The 24,911-nt window shown below is 54.7% G+C and overlaps 1 protein-coding gene and 1 long non-coding RNA gene across 12 annotated transcripts in view; one reads left to right on the top strand and one right to left on the bottom strand.

Moving 5' to 3' along the window:
* TNS1 (tensin 1) overlaps positions 1–24,911 on the bottom strand; it is a 229,994-nt gene that overhangs the window by 20,395 nt on the left and 184,688 nt on the right. For 4 of the 11 annotated variants that reach the window (XM_082397654.1, XM_082397659.1, XM_082397664.1 and 1 more), the window contains 6 exons: positions 21,129–21,215; positions 15,891–16,087; positions 14,903–14,978; positions 11,338–11,430; positions 10,240–10,278; positions 1,530–1,728 (listed from right to left, as the gene is read on the bottom strand). In XM_082397654.1, the coding sequence (XP_082253780.1) occupies positions 1,530–1,728; positions 10,240–10,278; positions 11,338–11,430; positions 14,903–14,978; positions 15,891–16,087; positions 21,129–21,215 (691 nt within the window). Of the gene's footprint in view, positions 1–1,529; positions 1,729–10,239; positions 10,279–11,337; positions 11,431–14,902; positions 14,979–15,890; positions 16,088–19,742; positions 19,863–21,128; positions 21,216–24,911 lie in introns of all 11 variants that reach the window. The other 7 variants (XM_082397660.1, XM_082397663.1, XM_082397656.1 and 4 more) reach the window with 6 other exon arrangements.
* Positions 1–24,911, top strand: part of LOC309631385 — a 657,985-nt gene that overhangs the window by 501,507 nt on the left and 131,567 nt on the right. The window lies entirely within an intron of this gene.

The following is a 24,911-nucleotide window of genomic DNA, read 5'->3' as shown; positions in this document are numbered from 1 at the left end:
TGGAGGCAAGTTCCGGCCTCCAGGGCAGGCTCTCCGGGGCCCCCTCCCCACCTGGCACCCTTTGCCCTGCCTAGGCTTCTCTCAGGGTCCCTCTCCTATGTTGCCTTCCCCGTCGCCCCATCATAAAGCCTCGCCCCCACCCCCCAGTCAAGCAGCTTCTCACTGCACCCCAAACACAGGAGCCTCGCTCTCTGGGAAATTTCAGGCTACCCTTTCTGTCTGACACCCCTCAGAACGCCAGCCGGCCATCCTCCAAGACATCCCTCCTCTAACCCTACAGCAACCCCTCACCAGCAGCTGCGTGCCCGAGGCCCCCATGCCCAACACCTCCACACCCCCGTCTCTGTCCTTGCCGTGCTGTCCTTCTGCAAGGGCCTTTCCCTCCCGCTTCACCTTTCAACCCCTGCTCATCCTTCTGGCCTCAGCACAAATACTTCCAGCCCCCAGAGACCCTCTCTGCATCTCAAGCCAGAAACAGCGGCCTCTTGCTCGGAGATCTTGGCTTACACATCTGCTTTGGGCACATGTGACTCTCACCCCGTGACCGGCGGGCACCGTAACGCAGGTCTGTGGGGAAGGATAGAGATGTGGGTTCGGAGCCACACACCTTTGGTTTGAACCCTATTTCTGCTATTATTTAGCTGTAGGACCTTGAATAAGCTACTTTATGTCTCTCTGCCTCAGTTTCTTCTTCTGAGAAGTGTGAATAATAATAGTACCTACCTCATAGGATTGCTGTGAGGTTTAAACAGAAAGCACTTAGCAAAATGCCTGACACACAGGAAGCACTCACCACATAGTAATTACTCGTGTTCGATTTTAAACTTGGGGGAAGGGGACTTCCCTGGCAGTCCAGTGGTTAAGACTCCACACTTCCACTGCAGGGGGCACGGGGTCCATCCCTGGTTGGGAAATAAGATCCCTCATGCCGCGTGGTGTGGCCAAAAAATAAAAATAAATTTTTTTTTTAAATTAAAACATAGGGGTTTCCCTGGTGGCGCAGTGGTTAAGAATCCGCCTGCCAATGCAGGGGACATGGGTTCGAGCCCTGGTCCGGGAAGACCCCACATGTTGCGGAGCAACTAAGCCCTTGCGCCACAGCTACTGAGCCTGCGCTCTAGAGCCCGTGAGCCACAACTACCGAAGCCCGCGTGCCTAGGGCCCGTGCTCTGCAACAAGAGAAGCCACCAAAATGAGAAGCCCACGCACCGCAACGAAGAGTAGTCCCTGCTCACCACAACTAGAGAAAGCCTGCGTGCAGCAACGAAGACCCCAACACAGCCAAAAATATAAAATAAATAAATTTATTTTTTAAAAAATAAATAAACCTGGGGTAAGGGACTATGCCTGGTTCACCTTCGTACTCTCCCCGGGGAGTTGGCATTCAGGGGATGCTCTCACCATGCACCCTGATGAGCTAGTTTCCCAGGGGCAGCAACCTGGATGTGATTTCTGCCTGTCCACGCCCTAGACAGATCCAAGAGGCCTCATCTGTGCTGTCCCAGGCCTGGATCTTCCTCCCCACTTACCTGTCAGCGCTGAGGATGGGGCTGCTGGTGGAAAGGGGGCTGGGGGAGACAAAGGAGCCTCCCAGGGTCCCGTTCCTCAGGGGTGTCTCGCGGCCATAGGCCTGGGCAACCGGCGCGCTAAAGCTCTTGGGCTCAGGATCCTGAGTGCGGGGCCCAGCCACTGCCGTCCGCACCACTGACTCCACATAGCTCCGGGGCTCTGGAAGGGGCAAGGGGACAGGGACTGAGTCTGGATCCACAGGGTTGCAGTGTGGACCCCACCCAACCTCCAGGGAACCCCCTTCCCCAGGGCCTATGTGGACAGCCAAGCAGGCAAAGGGCAATTCTCCAGGGCTTCTGCCTTCCCAGGCCCACCCTCTTCCCAGCATCTTGGAGAAGCTGTGAGAGCCCCCAGGGAACCTTTAACCAGGGCCTTGTTCTGAGAATCTTCCCAGAAATGGACCCCAAAACACAGCCATCACAGAATCCTCCCTCCTAGAGCCAGGATGCCCATCCTTCACTGGTATCCCCTCTAGCTGCTTCTTTTCTACGACCTGCTACCCAGGCCCCCAGGCCCTTCTAGGCTCCCCAGGCACCGCTGGAGTCTGAGCTCTTCGTGGACCCCAAGCTCCAGCCCAGCCGTGCATCTCGGGACAGCGCCAGGGTTCACGCTGGCTCCTCCCCACACCCAGCATCCAGAAACAGGCTTGCTGGCCTAGCAACAGGCCTGTGCCAGTGAGTTACGCCCAGCCCCTGCATGCCAAGACACACCCACCCACCTTGCCTGACACACTTAGCATTCCTCCCGAGACTGACATCATTATCCCGCTTGGTGTTCAGAATGGCCTGAGAGGAAGGCTAGGCGGGGGAGGGGGGAGGAGCAAGTGCCAGAAAAGTCATTTTGCAGATGCGGATGCTGAGGCCTGGAGAGTGAAGTGGCTGGAGGCACAACCAGGACTCAGGTCTCCCGGGCCACCCCCCCACCCAGTGCTGTGCGCCCCTCCCAACCCCCGACCCCGGCCTCTGAAGCCAGCCCCCAAACTAACTTCTTATCAAACGGGAAGAAGAAGCAGGGCACTCTGGGCTTCTCCAGGGACAGGATCAGGGATAGATGACATTCCTACCACCTCCAAACCTGGCACCGGCCCTGAGGACGTCCCAGGGGGGGACATGATCTGAGCACACACCCACCCTCTGCCCGCAATTAGGGCATCTGCTGAAACCAGCCTCAGAAATGGAAGAACTGCAGAGCCTGTGCAGCCCTGGGGGCGGGGGCAGGGGGCACTGCAGCCGGACTGTGCTGGCCACTGAGCCAGAGAATAGCCCCCTCCCCTCAGCCCAAAGAAAACTTTACTTTGGAAGGAGCCCAATCACCAAGGTGTTATGGGGCCGCTACAGGCCCTGGTCTCTGAGGTGACTTCCAGGCCCGATATCCTGCATCCAGGCCCAGAGGCCTGGGGACCCAGGGAGAGGATGGTCCTTTAGAACAGGGCCCTTTACAGAGGAGGCCTGCAGTGGCGGTCTGCATACAACTCCAGCCAGAGGCTGCCAGTGTATCTTTTAGTTTCCACACGGAGTTTCCTCCAACCAACAGCAACAGTGAATGGGGCTGGGGCAAGAGGTCTGCAAAGGCACGGGCGTGGGGCAGCCTATTCCAGGGACCCGGCCCAGGGTGACACAGGACCAGCCACCTCGGCACCCAGAGATAGAGTCCATGTGGGCAGAGGCCAGCAAGGCCTCCTCAAAAGCCCCCTCAACCAGCCCAGGCCACCCACCCACCTCACAGAAGCCCCAGGCCACAGCCCCTCCAAAGGCAATGATGCCATGCCGTCCAAGCCTGAGGCCCTGCTGGAGCTAAGAGATGGGTAGCACACTTTTTTTGAAAAGCGCCCGACAGTAAATATTTCAGGCTTAGAGGGCCAGATGGTCTCTCTCACAGCTGCTCAGTTCTGCTGTTGTTATTGCGCAAGCAGCCACAGACAATACATAAAGCGATGAGCGTGGCTGTGTTACAATAAAACTTTCTTTACAAAAATAGATGATGGGCCGGATTTGGCCACAGATTGCTGGCTCCTGATGTAACCTGTCTGCTCAGCCCAGAGAGGTGGAGCGACTTGCCCCAGAACACACAGCCAATCAGTGGCCACGGCTACCATCTCCTGACTCTCATTGCTGGTTCTGGGTGGCCTAGAGGGGCCACAGCCGCCTGGGACACCCAGAGTTGGCTGCTACCCAGAACTCCAGCCCATCAGCCAGAGAAGAGCCAGCTCCACAGGGCTATTAATAATAGTAAAAATAGCAAACAACTGTATGAGGAGAGTAGAATTTGGAGAATGTAGGTATCTTGCCCGGGCCACACATAGAATGTGGCAGAATTGGCCTAGGAACCCAGGCAGTCTGGCCCAGGCCCTACTCTTGGGCCCTGCACATACCGCCGGGTGAAAATCGGGGAGCCGAGAATTTCAGCGTGTCTTTAGCCTTGGGGGGCTGGCTCCATGCTCTGGGGTAACTCAGACTGACAGAAGAGACCTCAGACAGGACCCCTCATGCCCACAGAAATGGCAATTGAGACCCAAGGCCAGAGCCCACCTTCCCTGCCCATCCCTCACCTCCCGGGGTCACTCTCTGAAAACTCCTCCTGGACACCTCCAGGCTCTCGGCTTCACGCTGGTGCCCGCAGCGCTTAGCACCCTTCTCTCCCACCCAGAGATGGCAAGGGGATCCATCTGCCCCCTGGCAGCCCCGGGCTCCTTGCTGATCTGAATTTGCAGTGCCTGGCACACAGTAAGTCCTCAATAAGTTTCTGTCCCACATACTAGTAGATGTGTCACCTTCACCCTCTGCCCCACCCACACAGAGGTGCACAATACCTAAGACCTAAAAGGCACACATTCGTTTTTCTCCTTCTCTTGAATTCTTGCTGACCCCAAAAGTTCAAGCTAAAATGCACATGGTGGGCTTCCCTGGTGGCGCAGTAGTTGGGAGTCTGCCTGCCAATGCAGGGGACACGGGTTCAAGCCCTGGTCTGGGAAGATCCCACATGCCGCGGAGCAACTGGGCCCATGAGCTACAATCACTGAGCCTGCGCGTCTGGAGCCTGTGCTCCGCAACAAGAGAGGCCGCGATAGTGAGAGGCCCACGCACTGCGATGAAGAGTGGCCCCCACTTGCCGCAACTGGAGAAAGCCCTCGCACAGAAACGAAGACCCAACACAGCCAATAATAAATAAATAAATAAATAAATAAATAAACAATTTTTAAAAAAAAGAAAGTGCTAAAATGCACATGGTGAGCCCTGAAGTCGGTGATCTTTTCCACCTGCCATGTCCTCCTGATCCACTCCCCAACCTGCTCTGTGTCCCTGCAGGCCAGCTTTTACTGACCGCATCCCCCAGACCCCCGGGCTCAGGGCTCCACATGGCTTTGACCTTCGGCCGCTGGCTAGTAGGAGGGACCAGGAGGGGATGGGGGGTGGTGAGGAGAGAAGGTCAAAGTGCCAGGGCTGCATCTTCCACCCAAGATCCCAGCTCCAGTCGGGGGCCCTCTCCTCCAGCTCCCTCCTGGTTCCTCCAGGCCTGGCGTGCGGATGGCTCCCACCTCCTGCTAGGAGAGCCACCCGGTGGTGGGGTGCTTCACCATCCCTCGTTGGTTTGCCCAGACCTTCTAAATAGTCCACTGTCTCCTCGGTTGCCCCATTGGAATGAGCCATCTGTTTCCTAACAAGACCTGAAGTGGGTAAGCAACTCATACTATATTACCAACTCACATAAGCACCCCATCCTGTAAAAAAGTACACGTACTGCTTTTACCAGCAGTAGAACTGAGGTAAGGCCGCCCACACCACCTGGTGCCAGAGTCAGGACGGAGCCAAGCCTGGGACCACAGATGCTGACTCCCATCTGCTCTGTTTGCCATCAATCAAGGCTGCATCCCCACTAACTCCTTCTGGCCCAGACATAGTGACAGGAGCCTGAGTGTAGTTTGCACAGAACATCAGTGGGACTGTATGTTAGAAAGTTGGAGATATTAGAAAACCTGAGATCCTATAGGATGGCCACATTCATAAGGCATCAGGCTCATGAGCCCCATCCCCACTCCCATCAGATCCTAAGCTACAGAGGAGCTCTCAGAGGACTCAGCATCTGAACTTGGAGGACAGGACTGCTTACCCAGGGAGAAGCACCAGCGGCCATTCCCACCACGAAGGCTGGAAACAGCCCTATGAGTTTAGGTGGCCAACTAGCCTGGGGGCTTTGCTCTGGGGCTCGCAGCCTGTGGATTTCAGGCCCAGCCCGCCTGGCTCTGCCCTCACCTTACTCTCTACATCCATCCTCTTCCTTGGTTGGCTGACCTTCCAGGCCCAAATCAGGGGTAGAGATTCACTCAATCTCTGCTCCTCATGAACCCAGAGCAGGAGGGCTCTTTGGGAAGATATTTGATTTTCTAAGTCCATCTCCAGAACTGTTCAAAACCAACCTTTTGGGCCAAAACATCCATTTTCCCAAGTTTTCAGACTCAGATTTCCATATTGAAAATACCTCCCTTTTCCTGTCTGTCCCCATCCTCCCTCTCTCCTCCCTACCTCAGTACAACATACAACCTGTGGGCTCCCCCTTCTTTCACTTACTGGAGGGGTGACCTGGAGCAGGCTGCTGAACGTTTCTGGGACTCAGTTTCCTCATGTGTAAAACGGGAATGAGAATACTACTCACCTGCCCAGCTAGGATCGAGTGACAAGAGAAGGAAAGTCCCTTCTAATTCTTTCCACTAGTTGCAACGCCAGTTCATAAGCAGCCCCACCGTTGCCCACCTGTACCCGAGCCGTGCCTGTGCCTGCCCCCCTCTGTCCTCTCCCCTCCGGCTTTCCTCCTCTCTGCCGATCCCAAGCAGCTGCACCCAGAGGCAACGGGAACTGGGAAGGGCAGGAGAGGAGGGGCCAGGGAGGGTGCTTCGTGTAGAACATTCCAGGAGCCCAAACCCATTCCAAGTGGCTGTTGGAGGCTGAGAGCAGCTGGACGTGAGGCTGAGTGACTTAGCCCCACCAGGCTGGGGGCACTCTCAGCTCTTCACCCACACCCTGAAGTGCATTTCCTGCCTCCCAGAAAAGGTTCTTTGCCTGGGGAGAAAGGGCCTGCCCGCTCCAAGTGAAATGAAGACATGCGGATAGGGGGGAGGGAGGAAGTAAAACCTCCGAGGCCCAATCCAGGAGCTCAAAAGTTAGAATTCCAAACTCTGAGATTGGGCCACACAGCCCTCCTCTGAGCTCCCATCACACCCTGTTCCTCCCCCGGCTCAGCACTTCTACCCTATGCGGAGATATCTGTCTTTACCAGGCTAGCTCAGTCATCTTTAAGCCCTCAGTACCTAGCACAGGACCTGGCACAGAGTAGGTGCTCAGTAAATCTGTGTTGCACAGCACTGCCCTAAAATACCCAGATGCCACAGTACACCCATCACCGAGGATCTCAGAGCAGGAAGGATCCCCAGAAGGGCCATTTCTAGTCCACTGTCTTCCTTTGTGCCACATCCATCCCATCTAATCATCTGAACAGACAGAACCTAAGCTGAATGTTCCCTGTTCCCGTTCCTCCAGGAAAGAAGGTTCAGCAGTTTCTTTCCCTGTTTCCCCACTGGGAAGATATCCTTGATATCTCGAGGCTATCATGCCTTTACTGTTACAGGCTTTCTTCCTCTCCTTCCTTCATGGAGAAGGGTACCCAGCAAAGACACTGTTTATGTTTAGAGGTTGTGCCCTGTGCGATCACATGGAAAGGGGCAGCCTCCATGGGCTGATCCAGCGTAGGCTCTCAGCCGTGCCCCCAATTGACTGTCTGGGCCTGGACAAGTCATTTAACATCCGTACATGTCATCTCCTCATCAGCAAACTGGGGTTCCTACCACCTTCCTCACAGTGCTTCTGTGATTATTAAACAAGATGATGTGACAATGACCCACACGGTCCCGCCCCTGCCTGCTGACCCTCACTCTGTACCACACTCCCCGCCCTTGCTCTGGCCTCCAGATCTCCCTTGCTCTCACTTCACTGACTTTGCAGTTCATGGAAAAAAACATGCTGTTCCTCCCACCCCAGGGCCTTTGCACATGCCCTTTACCTCTACATGGAATGCTCTTCTCCCATCCCAGTGTCACTGAGTTAATGTCACTCACCCTCCCATCTTACTTCTTCTTTTATGAGCCAGGGTCTCATAAAACTGTATCCCTTTGCTCTGGAGCACTTATCTCAATACTTAATTCTCGGTGATAATTTAATTCTGAATTAAATGAATTTCCTCCACGAGATTAGGAATCATAGTACTGCTTATCATTATATCCCCAGAGTGCCTGGCACATAGGAGGCACACAAAATATTTGTTGAATCAATGAATCAATGAATCAACGAATGACAGAATGAACGAATGTAAAGCATTTAGCACGGCACATTGAACGGAACAGACTCTCCTAAAGTCTTTTTTTCCCCTAGCTGAATAAGTCTGTCTGTCTCTGATTATTTTTCCTCGCAAGCATCTTTTTCTGAATTTCCCATCAAAGTATCAGCAGGGAAATCAAGCAGTGCTTCAGAGGGTCAGCAAAGTCTGACCCGGGAGGTGATGCATGAGTCAGGAAAAACGGAATGTCCCCTGCCTCCACCCACCTCCCTCCTCAGGGAGGGGATTGACAACAATTCCGATCCCCATGCTGGAATCCCAGGGCATGGCGCCTGGAGGCAGGAGGAGGGCTTTGAAACAGCCCCTTGATTAGGAGACAGGAGACCAGTAAGTCCAGCAGTCTCGGCCCTGCTTCCTCTTAACTGTGACCTTGGGAAGATGCCCCACCCTCACCCCACAACACAGACCTCAGCTCCACATCTGTGAAAACGATGGGTGTGGTAGAGTCGATCCCTAAGAACCTTCCCCTGCAAACTCTGTGGCTCGAGGACAGATGGAAGAGGGTCAGAGGGCTCGGGGCCCTGTAGGCTGAGAGTCACTCATAAGGTGCAAGGGTCAGGTGTCACTTCCGATCTGTTGAAGTGTCACCCCAAAGTGGGGAACACACAGCCAGGGCCTGTCACCCTCAGACCTTCCCACTGGAGAGCGTGTGGGTCCCACCAGTCTGTGGAGATCAGCAACCACGAAGAGACCCAAGAGCCTCCTGTGTGGGTGTGCACGTGGAACACAGCACACGCACACCGGCTCCGGGCCCCAGCTGATTCTAGACTCCTGCTGGGGACCAGCAGTCAGCCATCAGCCTGGGGAAGGTCCTCTCCCCGGGTATGAGGTTGACCGGGGGTGAGGCCCCGCTGTGGCTCTCCCCATTCTGGGATCTGTTGCTGGGGGGCTGCCTTGTTCTGCACCCCCCAGGCAGCCTGGCATTGTTGCCAGAACTCTGGCTGGCTAGGAGTGAGCAAAGCTTTATGGGAAACTCCAGCCATCTTTTGTGGGTGATGGCAGATTCAGAGGGGCACAGCCCATGCCCAATTTGGGGATAGAAAATCAAGGTAATGAGTGCAAAGGGAAGTGGGAAGTGGGCTTAAGAAACCAGATGGAGGAATTCCCTGGCGATCCAGCGGTTAGGACTCTGCGCTCTCACTGCTGAGGGCCCAGGTTCAGTCCCTGGTTGGAGAACTAAGATCCCACAAGCCGTGGTGCAGTCAAAAAAAAAGAAAGAAAGAAGGAAAGAAACCGGACGGACTGTTTAAAGAAACCAGGCCACACAGCTCCAGGGCCAAGATGAGAAGTCAGAACATCTAACACATCCAAGCTGGAAGGCGCTCGGCGGCGCCCACCCCGTCCAAGCAACCCCGGTATAGACGGGGACATCGATGCCCAGGCCACCCAGGCCGCACAGGCCGGCATTCCCTTCGTTCCACCTGCTGCTCTGAGTCATCATTTGAATTATGTTCCTAATACATTAAAGGCCTTCAACCAGGTTACATCCCCTCTCTGCTTCTCTGTGTGCGATGCGAGTTCATCTAAATCAGGGGTTAAGCCAGGACGCAGATGTGCTAACTCCTTGAACCTGTCACAATTATGTGCACGGATATCCGGAGGCATCTGTATAGGGGTGAGTCCATAGCTCTTCCAAAATCCCCAGAGTCATCCAAGATCCCAGAAAGACAGACGTCCTACCGTCTGTGTTGATATGAAACCAGGCAAGGGCTTCAAGAAGGCAGCTTGTGGCTCCAAGAGAGCGGCTCTGAACCGGGGATGGTTATCCGCCACGTCTGAGCCATTTTGACTGTCGCGACTGGCGTGTAGCAGGTAGAGGTGAGGGACGCTGCTAAACATCCTACAATGCACACGGCGGCCCCACAACTAAGAACTGTCCGGCCCTAAACGTCGGTAGTGCCGAGGCTGAGAAACCGTGCTCTGAGCTATAAACGTGGGGCTCACCCGGGAAATGGGATAAGGAGACCCGCCCTCTGAAGGGGCTTGCTGCACCCCAGGCAGGCGGGCGGAAGCACCGCCGGGGGAGGGGTGTCCCGTCGGCAAGGTGGCAGTAGCGCCGGGACCCTGTCCGTGCCCGGACCTGCGCTCTGCGAGCGTGAGCGCCTCAGTCAGCATCCGGAGTGACAGCTCAGCACAGGGGTGGGGACCAGGGGGCTATGTGCTCAGTCACATGAGACCTGATCAGAGAAGAGGGTTGGCCCCCCAGGTCAGGCAGAGCAAACGGAGTGAAAAGCCATTCCCAGACCCGGAGAGCGGGAAGCAGCCGCACGGCAATGCCACACTTACCTTCAGAAAGCTCTGTCACCACCTTCCCCTCATCCTCCTCTGAGGGAAGATGGGAAGAGAGGTGAGGAGGAAGGAGAGGCAGGAAAGAGAGGCAGGTGATAAAGCGGAGAGGAAGAGCAAAAAGGAGAGAGAGAGAGAGAGAGATGGATTAACGAGGGTTATTTCTTGAGAGAGACTTTGCTGAGAAAAGGGAGGTGGGAAAGCAGGGGTGAGACGGGGCCAGAGACGGACTCTCCAGAAGAGCCGCAGGGTGAGGGCTGCGGTCCACCCAGACAGGGCCCCGGGGCTCCAGGGTGGCGAGGCACTCAGGGCACACCGCTGAGAGAGGGCTTCGCTCTTGGGAACAGCAGGCCCGGTGTCCTTGTCACAGCTCCCGCGCCTCAAGCAGGAGTGTGCTGGCCTGGTGACAGGCAGCCCCCCCAGCCAGTGACCTGGCGTCCCTGGCCATGCAGACACATCCTGAGTGGGAGGCTGTGCCCCGCTGTGTCTGCGTGGGTCACACGTGCACGCCACTGCCCGCCTACCTGGCTGGATCAGTCTTCTGGTGACCAAGGAAAAGAAGCAAAGCTGTCCCCAGAGTCCCAGCCCAGCCCCAAAACCAGAGTCTAGGGAGCAAGTTTCTGGGCTCAGCCTGTTGGAAACGGCCACTGAGGGCCCAGGGCCCCCACGTGCCCCTTCCCCACAGGGAGGAGAGGAGCCGGGAACTGTGACGAGGTGTGAGCCGGGGGTGTGTGCGTGTACACGAGCGCCTGGACGCTGCGGGGTGGAAGCCAGGCTTCCGGCAGAGACCTAACCGACTCCAAGGAAACAGGGCAGGCCTCCAAACCCCCATGTCAGAGGATGCTGGGAGCGGCACTGACCCCACCAGGCAATGGCAGGAAGGCTACAGAGGGATCCGTCCCCCTCAAACCCCGCACAGAGAGCCCCACCGAGGCCTGATCTCAGCATGGACACAGAGCTAAGCTGCCACCTTGTTTCCAGAAGGGTCCTGAGAACCCACCACCTCTGGGCCCTGCCCAGGACCACAGGGGTCCTCCAACCCCCCCACTCCTCCCTCCAGCCTCCCCGACCACCTCCCTTCCCACTGGAACCACTCACCGCCGGTGGGGTGCAGCAGGATGCTGGCTGGGTTATGGGGCTTCAGGCCCAGAGCAGACAGAGGTGTCTTGGCCAGACCTGGAGGGGAGCGCACTGCGCCGAGAAGAAGAGGCGAGACCCCAGCAGTGAGCGCGGGTGATGGGGTGGGGAGAGGACCCCTCCTGAGCCTGGGCGTGTCGGGGAGGGTGGGCAGCAGAAGGCCGAGCGGACGAACCAGCCCCAGCCCCGAGGACGCTGCTGTGGCTCCCACCGCCCTCTCCCGTCTCTGTGTTTCTCCACAGTGTAAAGGCTAAAGGAAGTCAGCAAGTGGCCCTGCCCCTCAACCTCCAGAAAGTAATTTCTATCCCTAGGCCCTGAGTTCCTTTGCTATGGTCCCTCCACAGGGCCGTGGTTTATAACATACACGTTGGTTCCTCGGGTGCCCTCTGCCTTGCTCTATGTTGTTCTCTCTCTAACCCCCTTCTCTCACTTTCCCTACCCGCCCCCAAACAAACAGGCACGCACAAACATACACACACACACACACACACAGGCAGATGGACTTAAAGAAAATGGAGTATCAAGACAGCACAACATGTAAAGGACAGAAGGAGGACAAGGGACCACCAGCAGAACCCTGAGTCCCCAGGCTAGCCCTCGGCCACAGGCCTTTGGCCCCCAGCCAAACAGGTCTCTTGCAAGCCCCACGAAGAGAGAATTTCTCAACAGGGGGCTCTCTTAACCGCCAAACCTCTGTGTTCTGGAAGAGGGAGAAGCCCCATCTCTACAATCCTCGGCCAAGAGCACCACCACCCTGCACGAGCCCCAGCTCCCTCCCAAGCCGCCCGTCTGGGTTGGAAGTGCCACATAACACACAAGGTCACAAAGGGCGGTCAGGCTTTCTCCCATTAGCCAAGGACGTGGCCGGACTCCGAGCTGAGCTGCAGGGCAGTTGCTATGCCCAGTCACGAGATTTCTCAGCGGCAGCTGCCACGTCTCCTAACACACCTCTGAGGACAAGTAAAGAAATGAGCTCTGTGTCTCCGGCCGCAGCTCTCGGGACCCTGCAGAGGCCACAGCTGCTGAGGACATGCAGCCGCACAGGTGCCAGAGCCCAAGACTGCCTGCCCCACACCGATGGCCTCAACAGACTAGCTGTGCCCCTTGGGTGCCCAGGTCCCACACAGCAGCTCCGGGACCCTCCCTGGCACCTCCTCCCTCTCCCCAAAGACAGTGAGACCTATAGGAAACTAACCCCCCAAAATATAATCTTTCAATGAAAGCAATTTAAATAACTTATCTGTGCACATGCTGGTGTGTACATAGGTGTCTGGGGGAATAGAGAGGCATCGCAAGAGTCCAGATGGGTGGCCCACCCCTATTCTCCACTCTAACCCTGAGATGCCCAACAGACAAATACAGCAGAGGGGACAAATATGTACAGACACAAACATCTAGCCATGGCGTAGGTCTAGGCCTGCATGCTCCTGTGTGTCCCTCTTTCTCTCATTACACACACACACACACACACACACACACACAGAGGTATCTTGCAACTTTGAACGTGATTAATTATGGAAGAATGAGCCCAGCCTCAGAGACCACTGTCCGTGGAATGACCACGAAGCCTGTCCAGCCCACAAGTTTGCATGTGTTTGCCCAGCAGGTGCAGCAGAGGCACAGGTGGACCAGTGAAAGGAGGTGAAGGGGACAAGGGGACAGAGGCGGTGGGAGGTTTCTCTAGGCTCCCCTCAGCACCTCCAACTCCCTAATCACTCCTGTCCTCAGTCCCCAGGAATCTGGCCCATCTGCTGAGGCAGACAAGTGGGTGGCCCTGAAGCCTGGCAAGGCTTGGCTTCCTGAGAGAAGAATTCCTCGCATTTCTCCGCCTCTGTGCATGGAGGAAACCTCTAACTTATTCTCCCTGCCCAGGGCTCTCGGGGTTGGCCAAGGGGAGAAGGGGAGGGAGAGAAGAATGCGAACAGAAACATGTGGCAGAACCCAACTCTAGCCCAGCCCAGATGGCTTCATCCCAGACAGGGTGCTGGCCAGGATCCTGGCTATTTGGACCCACAGGGAATTGGAGCAGGTGTGAAGGTGGGGGGTTAAGACCAGGGAGAGACATTCCACGAGTCATAAAAGGCACAGAGGTATCTCGAGCAGATTGCCCTGGGCTTGCACTGTCCAATATGGTAGCCATGAGCCACGTGGGGCTAAGGAACACCGGTGGTGTGGCCAGTCTAAACAAAGTTGTAAGTGTGAAACACACAGTGATTTCAACCTTGTATGAAACAAGAATGTGAAATATCTCTTCATACTGATTACATGTTGAAATGATATTTTAGATCCTTGGGGTTAAATAAAATCTATTATTAAAATTAATTTCCCCAGCCTCTTTTTAGATATTTTTTAAAAAGCTTGTAAGATATCTCATTAATATTTTTATTTCGATTTACCTATTGAAATGATAATACTTTGGATATTTTGAGTTAAATTTAAAAATCATTACAATTACTTTCTCCAGTTTCCTGTATGTTCTTTAATAGAGCTATTAGTAAATTCTCCAGTGCAAACATGGCTCGTGTTATTTTTCCACTGGACAGCCATGGCATCCACTCATAGCTTCAGCCTCCTGCCTGTCCAAGATGGTAGCCAACACGAGTTCTGCTGGCACAGGGGCCAGGTACTGGTGTCACATTCCTCCCCTCTGCGGGACAGCCGACCACCAGGAGAACGCATGGCCAGCTCCAACTCCCTTGTCCTCACCCTCCTCCCCTCTCAGCGGGACAAATGAATAGCCTGGGCAGGGCCCACCCAATCTGATCCTGGAGCATCGCCAGCCTCTCTACCTCTGCCGACCCGGGCCTCTCACAGGGACCCTGAGTCCTTCACAGCCTGGTACTGCTCCATCACTGCTTTCCCAGGCCTCCTCCAGCTCCTCCTCATGTCTCTTCTACCACAAAAAGGAACACTGCCCCTCTCCTGGGCTCATGCAGGTCTTCTCTTTGGGTAAAAATGTCTCTGCCCTTCAGGGATTTGCCTCTCCTGTGAGAGCATCAGGGGGATACAGACTAAAGGCTCCTGTCTGGAAGCCAAGGGATGAATGAGATGGGGATACGGTCAGCCTGAGGGTTCTGAGCCTTTCTTTCCTCGGTGGAAACTAAATAGGTTGCCTGAAGTGGAAGAGGTGCCTGGATGCAGACAAAAATGGGGGTCAGAAGCAAGAAGGTCAAGGGGTGTCTCAGAGACACACCAGCAAGTCACAAAGAGTCCCTTTAGGATGGGGGATGTTTTGCACATAGGATGTGAAGACTCTCAGCAACCAGCAAACTCCATAATATGGGAGTCCAGGGGCCCCACTGTAGGTCAGTTCAGATCCCAGGACTGTGGCTGCTGCATCCATAGACGTGTGAGCGTGGACGGCAGAAAAGAATAGAAGCGGGGGAGAGAAGCTGAAGTAAAATGAGCCATAGGGATGAGAAGGACCGGTTCTGGCCCCTCCCAACTTTGCCAGCACCCCCAAACCTGGGTGCTTACACAGGCCAGAGGGGACCCAGGGAAGGCAGGCTGAGTGTGAAGTTCTTACCCCCACTGGGCGGTGGGCTGGTCGGGGAGGTTCTCTCCATCTCCTCAAAGGCCTCCTTGTAGCTGTGCAGATGGGGCTGCAGAAGAACAAGGGAGGAAAACAGTGGCTGTGACCCTGAAGAGGAGGAGTTCCCAGTTAACCAGCCTGACCGCCGCCCTCCCCCGGTAAACACAGAGGTCAAAGGGAGATCCTCGCCATCCGTGAGCCCAACAACTCCTTGCAGCCAAGAGAATAGAAAGTGGCTATCTGCAAGGCCATGGTCCGGCAGCACCTGCCTTGGAAATATTTCACAACAGGGCCAAAGAGAAGGCGCTGGGGGCAGGGGACTGAAGGCAAGAGAGAAAAGATGTCCAAAAGCCATTTATATCCAGAATGACTTGTTAACCTGGATTTTATCAAATATGGGCCACTCACATCAGAATCTTCCAGGTGCATGTTTAAAATGAAGATTCTTGGGTCCCATCCCAGGTCTAATAGGCTAGAATCTCTGGAGGGGGGACTTGGGGATCTACATTTTTAGTAGATTCCCTGGTGATTGTTATGCTCGCTAAAGTTTAAGACCTACTTCCTCAAACTACTGAACCGTCTCAGAAATACAAACAATTTGACATTGAAATTTGATCTCCCAAGAAAACCCTACGTCTAGAAAGGGCTCAAAAACAAAGTCAGTCTCTAGGATCTGGCTTGGAGTTTAGAGACTGTGGTCACCTACATCATACCCAGGATCCTTACCACCCTACTAAGGGGTGCCCTTTAGGAATCAAGAAGGGAACCTCAGTCTCAGTGTTCATGGAAGAAGTAGGGGCATAAAAGCTATTTAGTGAAGGAAATGGGCTCCAGATTCCACAAGCCTGAGAGGAGACCTAGGCTGAGGATGCAGGGAGGAAAAATTACTGAGTTTACTGACAGGTCATTGCTGCCCAGTTAACCATCAAGTTGCTCAATAGTTCAGGTGGGCTCTGCTACCCTCTGTGGCCCCAGGACTCACCTCTTTGGGCCGCCCTCCAGGATTGAGAGCGATGGTGAGAGCCAGCTCTGGGGAGACGCACTGGACAGGGGAGCGAACCCCAGGACTACGGGGGGATGCAGGTTCTGGCGACTGGTTCTCGTACTGCCCATCGCTGGCCGCCCGCCTCCGGAGAGGTGCTGGGGGCTCTGCAGGCTGCTTCTCCCGAGCTTGCACCCCTGGGAGGAAGGGCAGGACATAGAGGGCACTGAGCATAATGTGGGGGAAAGGATCCATCGGGCCTAATTCCCCCAGAGAAGGCAGTGCCTCTTAGCCCAGGGGGCCAAGCTGGAGCTGGGCTTGTCTCCCCTCAGCACATCCTCCCACCAGCCTCCCTCTGCCCACACCCCGGTTTCTCTGCAGGGTGGGGGATCGGCTTAGATTGGCTGGGCTTCACCAAGAATCTCTACTCTGCACAGGGTTCGGGCCCAGAGCACAAAGGACTGATACAAGAAACAGATGTCAACTTCTTCCAAGCCCCGGAGGCAGAGGGCCAGAGCTTCCAGGCAAAAGAGGGAAGGTGGGGGAGGGAGGAGAGTCAGTCTCCAAGGCGACTGCATCAACCAACAAGCAACACCAGGCCCGCGGGGAAGACTTTTGGAAAGAATGAATGATGCATCATCTTGCAAATGGTGCTCCCGAGAAGAAACCAAGAAATGACTAAGTCTTGTCACAGTGTCCCCAGCCCCAGCTGGCCCCCGGAATACTGCTGGCCTTCTCTGGGATCGCCCAACCCTCATCCAGTGCACCTCTGAAAGCTCCTTCCCACTTCCTTTATGCTGGCCCCTTATCTGTCCACCCTTCTCTTGCCCCAAAGATGGCCCAGGTTCCAGCCTGCCTCTCCCAGCAGAGCAGCAGGCAAAGAGCCTGAAGCCATGTGCCCCATCTGCTTTTGTGCACTTCCCTTCCATTCCGCAGGCCTGGGGATGTTGTTAATCTCACCCTCCTCCCTTCCCGCTCCCTCTTCCCACAGCTGGGCTGCAGCACGAAACCCATTGCCTCACTGAGCTGGCTCCAGAATCCTAGAGAACTTATTCCCCGGGGCCCAGAGGCCAAGACCCAGCCTGAGGGCGGGCCCCTTGTCCTCATTATCCTGCAGGAGGAAATTCCCAGCCCTGCCTTCACCACCACCCGAGAGGGTAGGTGAGGAGAGTTGCTGGGACTTATCAAAGGTCTCGTGAGACCCTGGCCACAGCAGCCTCAGGCCAACACTTGTGGGCAGACCAACCGCCACGTGGCACACATGCACACAACACACACACACACGCACACACACACACACACACACTGCTGGCCCCAGGAACACGCCAGCTCAGCCAAGCAGAAATCACCCTCATTCAGACTGAATCACCATCTACCCTCCACAGTGGGGTCTGCATGGCCCTGGGGGCCCATCAGCTCCAGCCTGGAGCAGCCACTAAGGTTGCCATGACAAGCACAGGCTGGGAAAACTCCCTACTTGTCATGAACAGCAGGCTGCCGGCTGCCAAGTCTAGGGATGGACACATACTCTCAAACACTCACACCATCACTCCAAGACATGCACTCATATTATCTCATAATTAGGAGCCCCGTCTGGAGAGCACATGTAAATGCAGAAGGTAGCTGGGTGGGGCGGTGTGCTTTCTTTTTTCGTGGGGGTGGGGATGATCTGAGGCTCCACTTCGGGCTCTTCATTAATCAGAGGCAATCTGCCTACCATCTCAACCGAGGAAAAAAGAGCCCTGGCTAAAGACAGTAAACCAGACTCACAACTGCTTTACTTAAAGCAAATAAACCCCTTGCCTCGAAGGACCTTTATTTTCAGAATAGAAAAATGGGGGTCGCAGAGTCCTAAGCAGGGGCTGCTATGAGCATCAACACGGATGAAAGATGGGGCCCGGCTCTGAAGGGTGGAGCAACAGCCGGGACCCTACAGCTACCCCAGGCCGCCAGCCCTCAGAGAAGCAGCCTGCACCCCAACCGGCCCTGTCCTCGGCCGTGCTCCCCCCACCACCGAGCCCCCTTCCCCCTCAGGCCTCGGGGCAGCTTGGTCCAAAGCCGCTGCTGGTTCCACTCCTGGCAAAAACATTAGAGAGAAAGAGACGTAGCCATTGATTTTCTAATAATAATCGTGACAAAGGAGGCCCATTTGGGAAAGGCCTTTGGGGTTTGGAACCAACTTCAGCCCCAAGGTTAAAAGAAACGCATTAGGGCTGCTCTCAGTTCCGGCTCGCCCAGACCCGCAGCCTCTTTCTGGCAGGTCCCCGTGACAGGTCTGCAAGGGGTGGTCTGCAAAGGGTGGCCAGTTTCCCTGTTTGGGGATCCGATATCTGCCCTCGAAAATTGGGTCTGTTTCAATTCGAGGCCCTAAGTCTCCCAGAGGGACAGAAACATTCTCCCCGATGCACCCAGGACATCCCCCACATTCTGGGGATGCAGAAGGTTGCAGCGGCCCGGAGAAGAGGCTGGACCGTTGGAGGGGCTTCCGGGCTTTGGAGGATGCGCGACCTGGCCCAAGGCGGTCAGACACTTGAGGGCAATCACACCTCTTCAAGCCGTCTCTCCACCACCACTGGAGTGGGACCGGCTCTGTCCAGAGGCAGGGGGGATGGACAGGTTGCCGTCCAAAGAGCTAGGGTCCTGCAGGGCAGAGCCTCCCTCTGCAGAAGGGGGAAGCCCCGGCATACCACTCCCACGGGGACAGCCCCTCTCCCGCAGAGCGCCCACGGCCCCCGTGGCCAGCCTGGGCCTCTCACATTCTTTGAACACAGTGTCCCACTGTTGTCCGCCTTGGCAGTCCCAGATCTGCCCCGGAGCGCCTGGAGAGCCATGTTCCCTCTCTCTTGTCTCTCTCTACGGGAGGGGAGACGGGCCATGGCAGAGGGGAGAGAGAGAGCCCCATTGTTCCTCAGCCAAGCTGGGACGTCTGGACACAAGCTGACGGCCAGTGTCAGAGAGAGAACACCATTCCCTCGTGTCCCAGAGGCTGACGGATAATAAAAATAGGCCCGCACTCCCCACCGGCCTCCTCCCCTCCCCCACCCCTGACCCCAGGACTTCCTTGGTCTCCTGGCCCCGGCCCCACTCTCAGGGCCTCCGTCTACGTGCCCCGCTCCCTGCACACACATAGGCACACGCTTACACACACACGTACAGACACGTGTGGGCGCACGCAGCCTTAGCCCGGCAGGACAGTGTGGGTCACAGTCACCCTCAGAACCTCCACACTCAGCCCTGCCCCAGCAGGAGAACGGGGGCCGGAGGAAGCTCATGAAGAGAGGGGGAAAGAGAGGCAGGCAAGGGACTCTGAAAGGTCCTCCCAGGAAAGCTGGTGAGTCCAGTCTTCCAGCCCCGGCAGCACGAGGAGCGGCCAGAAAGTGGCCTTTGGGATAATAACGCACTACATCCAGAAGCCCTTTGTCATCCTCCAAGGGCTGCTCACACACTGTGGGCATCGGACCTTCCCGTCCTCCTGGAGGACAGTGGTCACCTCAGCCCGGGGCCTCCACATTGACCACCAGACCTGAAGAGCAAGGGGCCGGAGCAGCCCCATCTCCCGGGGTCCTCACTCTGCTCCCCAGGATGGTACTGTGCTCGGGGGAACAGCTGGCTCCAAGGCTCCCCTAAAGTGGGCTGGAACTGAGGCCGTGAATCCCCTTCATCACACACACACACACACACACACGGGCAATTCTAGGGGCTGTAGCCCTAACACACATCAATACACCTGGTTAATAGATAGAGCAGGGCTGACCACCGCCCCCGAGTTCCATGGACATATGTCCTGGTGTCAGGCTTCATCACATGCCTCCCCTACCCGCCCCAGGACTGGCCGCTTCCACCCCGACAGACCCAGCTCTTCTTTCCAGCCTTCCAATTTCCAAAAAACTGGATTCCTCAGCTCCAGGTGGCGGGGCTGGGTGTCCGACTGCTTGCCTGGGGCTCCAGAAGGGAGGGGATCCGGGAGGCCACCTGCTGGGCCAGGGCACCAGAAAGCCACACGGCAACCACACTAGCAGCCCCAGGGCAAGCCATGCCAGCTCCCCTCAGGACCCCCCAGAACTGCCCAAACCCCTGCACTCCCCACCACTGGGCCGAGAAAAGACGGAGGGACAGGAGAGGAGGGGGACAGGGGGCATTCTGCTAGGACCGTCTCCCCATTATCCATGGACTGGGAGAAGGAGGGGCCGTGAGAGCACCAGATATTGCCACTGGGAGTCATCAGTTCCCACCCCGCCCCACCCCCAAGCCTTTTCCCGGAACTGCTCAAGGCCACGGCCTGGGGTAAGCCTGAGCACATCGTCTTCTCCCTGACCTGGGCCTCTGGGCTCCGAGGAGCAGGGAAGGGATGAGGTGATTCCCTCCCCAGAGCTAAAAGTCTAGGGGTTGTATGTCCAAGAGCTGGTGGGAGACACTAGTGGATGACATCACCCTCTAACAGAGCAACGTGACTCTTGATGGAGGGTCCACCATGTTGGGGCACATCAAGCCACCATGCACAAGGCACTTGGCAAGGCTACGATCCTCCATTTGTCACATTGGGAGACAGAGCTCTGAGCAATTCAGAGACTTGTCCGGGAGTGTCACAGAGGTGGTCACAGGAAAAGCCAGGACCACACCCAGGGCTTCTGACTCTTGGCCATGGGTCCTAGGATCAGGGATTCAGGATGAGGTCAGAGGGAGTGCCCTGTCCCCAGGGAGTGCTGTGCTCCAGAATGGACAGAGCAGCAGGTGCCAGGGCACCACTCTGTGTCTTGTGCCTGCTGGTCCATGCAGAGCTTGGCCTGGCTCCTGCTGAGGCTCTGGCCAGGCAGCCCAGGTGATCTGGTCAAGGTGGCTGGAGAGCCGGGCTGTCCCAAACCCTCACTGAGCACCCTTGTTGCAAAGGCCTGTGTGCCCACGGGGAGGCTGAAAGTTCATCTCGTCACCCCGGACCCTGTTCCCAGCAGGGAAGGCCAAGGCTGGAAGCATCAGGCCGTGTCCATGCAGAAGTGGGAGCACTCACTCATGCAGAGAGGAGGGAGGCAGGAGGAAGAAGGGGGCAGTGAGAAAAGAAGTGAGGGGCAAAGAGAGAGAACAGAAGAGGGAGAGGAAGAAAAGTGAGGAGGAAATGGGAAATGAGGAGGTAGAAGAAAGTGGGCAAAAATTTGGAGGAACAGCACATGAAGGAGGAAGGGAAAAGAAAGAAACGGAGAGCTCAGGCAAGTCATAAAGGGGGAAGCGGGGAGAGGAACCAACCAGAGAGAGAGGAAGATTGGAGCCGGTGGAGAGGAGGGTGCCCGGAGCCGACACTCTGCCCAGTGCCCTGCAGCCTGGCGTTGTACGCTGCTCACCCCCACCCCGGGGAGCCGGCAGCGGGGAGGCAAGCAGGGAAGGGGGGGTGGGTGGAGGGGAGGACACCGGGCAAGGAAGGCACCACGCCCACGGCACAGGGGACAGATGCACACGGGACACACGAAGAACGCCAGGGACAAGGCATTTAACAAGACAAAACAAAACAAAAACAAAGAGAAAATCAAGATTAGTCAGTGTTCTGAGTCTGGGTTCTGGCCACAAGCTGGAGGGAGGCGGGCAGGGTGTCAGACAAGATGAGAGGGTGAATCTAGGGTCTCGCTTCTCCAAAGGGCAGCTGGACTTTCTGCTGTCCAGCAGGACGCCACCCACCTCTCTCTTTTCCGACCCCAGCGTGGAGTAGGAAGGTGCCAGCCTGGGACCAGATTTCAATCCTGTGGCCCCATACCTCACCCTCTCTCACGGTCAGCACGACCCCATCCCAGGACCTTTCTCCTCTCACGGTCACCTGCTTCTTCCTGGATTCGGCAGTGACCCTGCCAGTCTGAGCCCGAGGGTCATCTTCCCGAGCATCGGGGCATCCCTCAGCCCTTCATTCTTCCATCACACCCCTCTTAGTAACCCTCTTCCATGGGAGCCACTTAGGATTTTCTACTCCTGCCCCAAACTGCTGGGTACCACCGAAAAGTCCTTAAGATGAGCCTGCTGGATGGTCAATATCACCCCTTTCTGGCTTCCAGAGAACCACACCCTTTGAGTTTCCTCCACTTCAAAAGCTGCTCCATACCAGTTTCTTTGCTGGTTCCTCCTCATGTCTCAAATTGCTAAACGTTCAAGGCTCCAGAACTCAATTCTTCTCTCTCTGTGCTCACCCCCCTGGGTGATATCATGCAGTGCCTTACTTCACATGACATCATATACTGACAACTCCCACATTTCTAAGCTCCAATCTCACCCTCATAAACTCCTGACTCATACATCCAACTGTCTTGGACATTTCTTGGGCACCTCAAATCTAACGTGGCCAAAATCACACTTCTGATATCACCTCTAAGCCTGCTCTTCCCACATTCTTCTCCATCTCAATAAAGAGCAACTCCATCCCTTAGGTGCTCAGGCCAGAAACCTCGACTTTTCCTTCTCTCACATCCCATGTCTAGTCTCTCTGTAAATCTTGATGGTGACACCTCCAAAATATGTCTACAATCTGAGTATGTCTCACCATCTCCAGATACCATCCTGATCAAAAGCACCAGCCTCCTAACTGGTCTCCCTCCTTCCATCCTGGCCACACTGATGCTTTTAGAACAAGTCAGATGATGTCACTCCTCTGCCCAAATCCTTCCTAAGGCTTCTCACGCCATGCAGAGTATAAGCCAAAGGTCTTATGATCACCTACAAGGCCCACAGAAAGCTGGTCCCCATTCTCATTCCCTCTCTGATTTCGGGCCCCCTACTTTCCCCGTATCAGGCACACTCCCACCTCAGGACCTTTGCACTTGCTATTCCATCTGGCACATTCCCTCCCTGCCCAGTGAAGCCTTTTCCCTGACCATCCAACCTCCCCCCCCACAACCCTTCACTCCTCATTGGCATTTCACTGCTTTATTTTATCTCTATGGCACTTATCACCCATCTGACATATCATATGTGTATTTGCTTATTTGTTTATTGTCCATTTCCACCTCTTAAAAAAAGGATCTTTATCTCTTTTGTTTACCGCCATTTTTCCAGAACCTAGGCTAGCATGTAGCATGGATTAAGAGCACACATTGAATGAATGATGGAATGGGCCTTGATCTCATCTCCTATTTCCATGATGAAATATAAAAATTGGGTTCTCAATTCAAGCTCCCAAGGCTTGACACTAATATCTCCCTATATCTGTATCCATCCTCTATTCTTATTTCATGAAGAGGTACCTCACCTCCTGGTTGAGCCTAAATTATCCACCTGGATTCCTAAGCCTAACTCCCCTTACCTCCTTAGAGACCTATTCTATCAATTTCTTTCTCTCTCTCTTATATCTTTTTCTTCTCCCTCTTCCCTCCATATTCAACCTCTCTCTCCTCCCCCTCTAAAAACATTCTCATGGCTCCTATATTCACAGAAAGAAGTTCTCAGTATCTTGCTACCCTCTTTAGCTACCACCCTCTTCCCTTTTATCACAAAACCACTCAAAAGACTGGTTGATATGCTGTCTGCACCCTCTCATCTCTCACTCCTCAATCTCTGTCTGGTTTCCGTCACCACCACTCTATTGAAAATATGCCTTTGAAAATCACTGGGGCCACCTAATTGGCAAGCCCAGTGAATTTTCCTGAGTCCTTCTCCTCATGATCTCTCCACAATGATATTGCTAACCTCCCACCCCTCCTCCAGGAAACCCTTTACTATTCTGACTTCTGTGACGACCCACTGTCCTAGTGTCCTCTCTCTGTCCTAAACATTTGTTCTTAGTCCCCTGTATGACCTCCATTCTCTCATGGCCATTTCATTCTAAGTTCTTTTCTCTCCATGCCCTCTGACATATAGAGATCTCATCCATGCACAAAGCTTTAACCTTTACCTTTGTGAGGATGACTACCAAATCTATAGCTCTTTCCACTCTTTTGAGTTCCAATTCCAGACGTCTGATTGCCTTCCATACATCTCTACCTGGAGCTCCACTGTCACTCAAATTCAACGTATCTAATACTGAGGTCTTCATCTTACACCAAACCTGCTCCTCCTGCTAACTTCTGGCTTATTAATGGAACCATCATTCTGTTTTTATACATGGAGCCTCAGAATTATCTTTGATGTCTCCCTCTTCTTCACCTACTACATCCAATCAACTTATAAATGCATCAGTTCTCCACCACAGCATCCTTGGCACCCATCTCTTCTTTTTCATTTCCATGGTCAGCACCCTAACTTAGCCCCCATCACCTAGGTTAGCTAATAAGCTCCTAGCATCTCCCAGCTCAAAGTCTCTCCCCTTTTGTATCCTTCCTGCCCAGACCCACCAGATACATCTTCCTAAACTACAGCCCTGATCATGGCATCCTCTCCTAAACACAGTAATGGCTTCCTACACTGCCCCTAGGTAAGATTCAAGCTCCTTAGTCTGATATTAAAACCAAACAGACGCAGGCCCCAGGCTACCTTTCTTGACTCTCTCTCACACAGCCTATATGCTCTCAATCCACTCTATTTTTCAAACATGCCTTAAGTTTTCCTATCTTCATTATGAGCCCTCTCTCTCCAATGACCTCACCCATTTTCAAAGTCCTACCCATCTTCCAAGGCTCTATAAAACCCACACTCAACAAAGAGCCTCCCCAATCTCTCCAGCTGATAGTGATCTTTCCTTTTTCTTCATTCCCACAGAACTTTCTTCATACCTCTCTTATTACAAATAACTTCATTTTAAAGTTCCAGTTCTCTTTCCCCTTTCTAAACTCTAGACTCCTTAAGGATAAGATCAACTTCTGATTTCCAATATGCATTGAAATCTCTACCTCTAGAGACACCTGAGATCAGTACAGTCACAGAATCAGGATCATAAGATAACTTGATTGGACTCAACAACTATGACTCTTATTTCTTTTTCTTGTCTTATTGCACTGGCTGGGATATCCAATACAATGTTAAATGATAGTGGTGATAACAGGCAGCTTTATTGTGTCCCTGGTGTAATGGGAATGCTTCTAATTCTAATGTTTCACAAGAAAGTGTGACATGTGC

The sequence above is a fragment of the Balaenoptera borealis genome (assembly GCF_965194805.1).
Source record: "Balaenoptera borealis genome assembly, chromosome: 6".
Taxonomy (NCBI): Eukaryota; Metazoa; Chordata; class Mammalia; order Artiodactyla; family Balaenopteridae; genus Balaenoptera; species Balaenoptera borealis.
The sequence above is the reverse complement of the archived record's forward strand: the minus strand, read 5'-3'. Positions and strand labels throughout refer to the sequence as shown.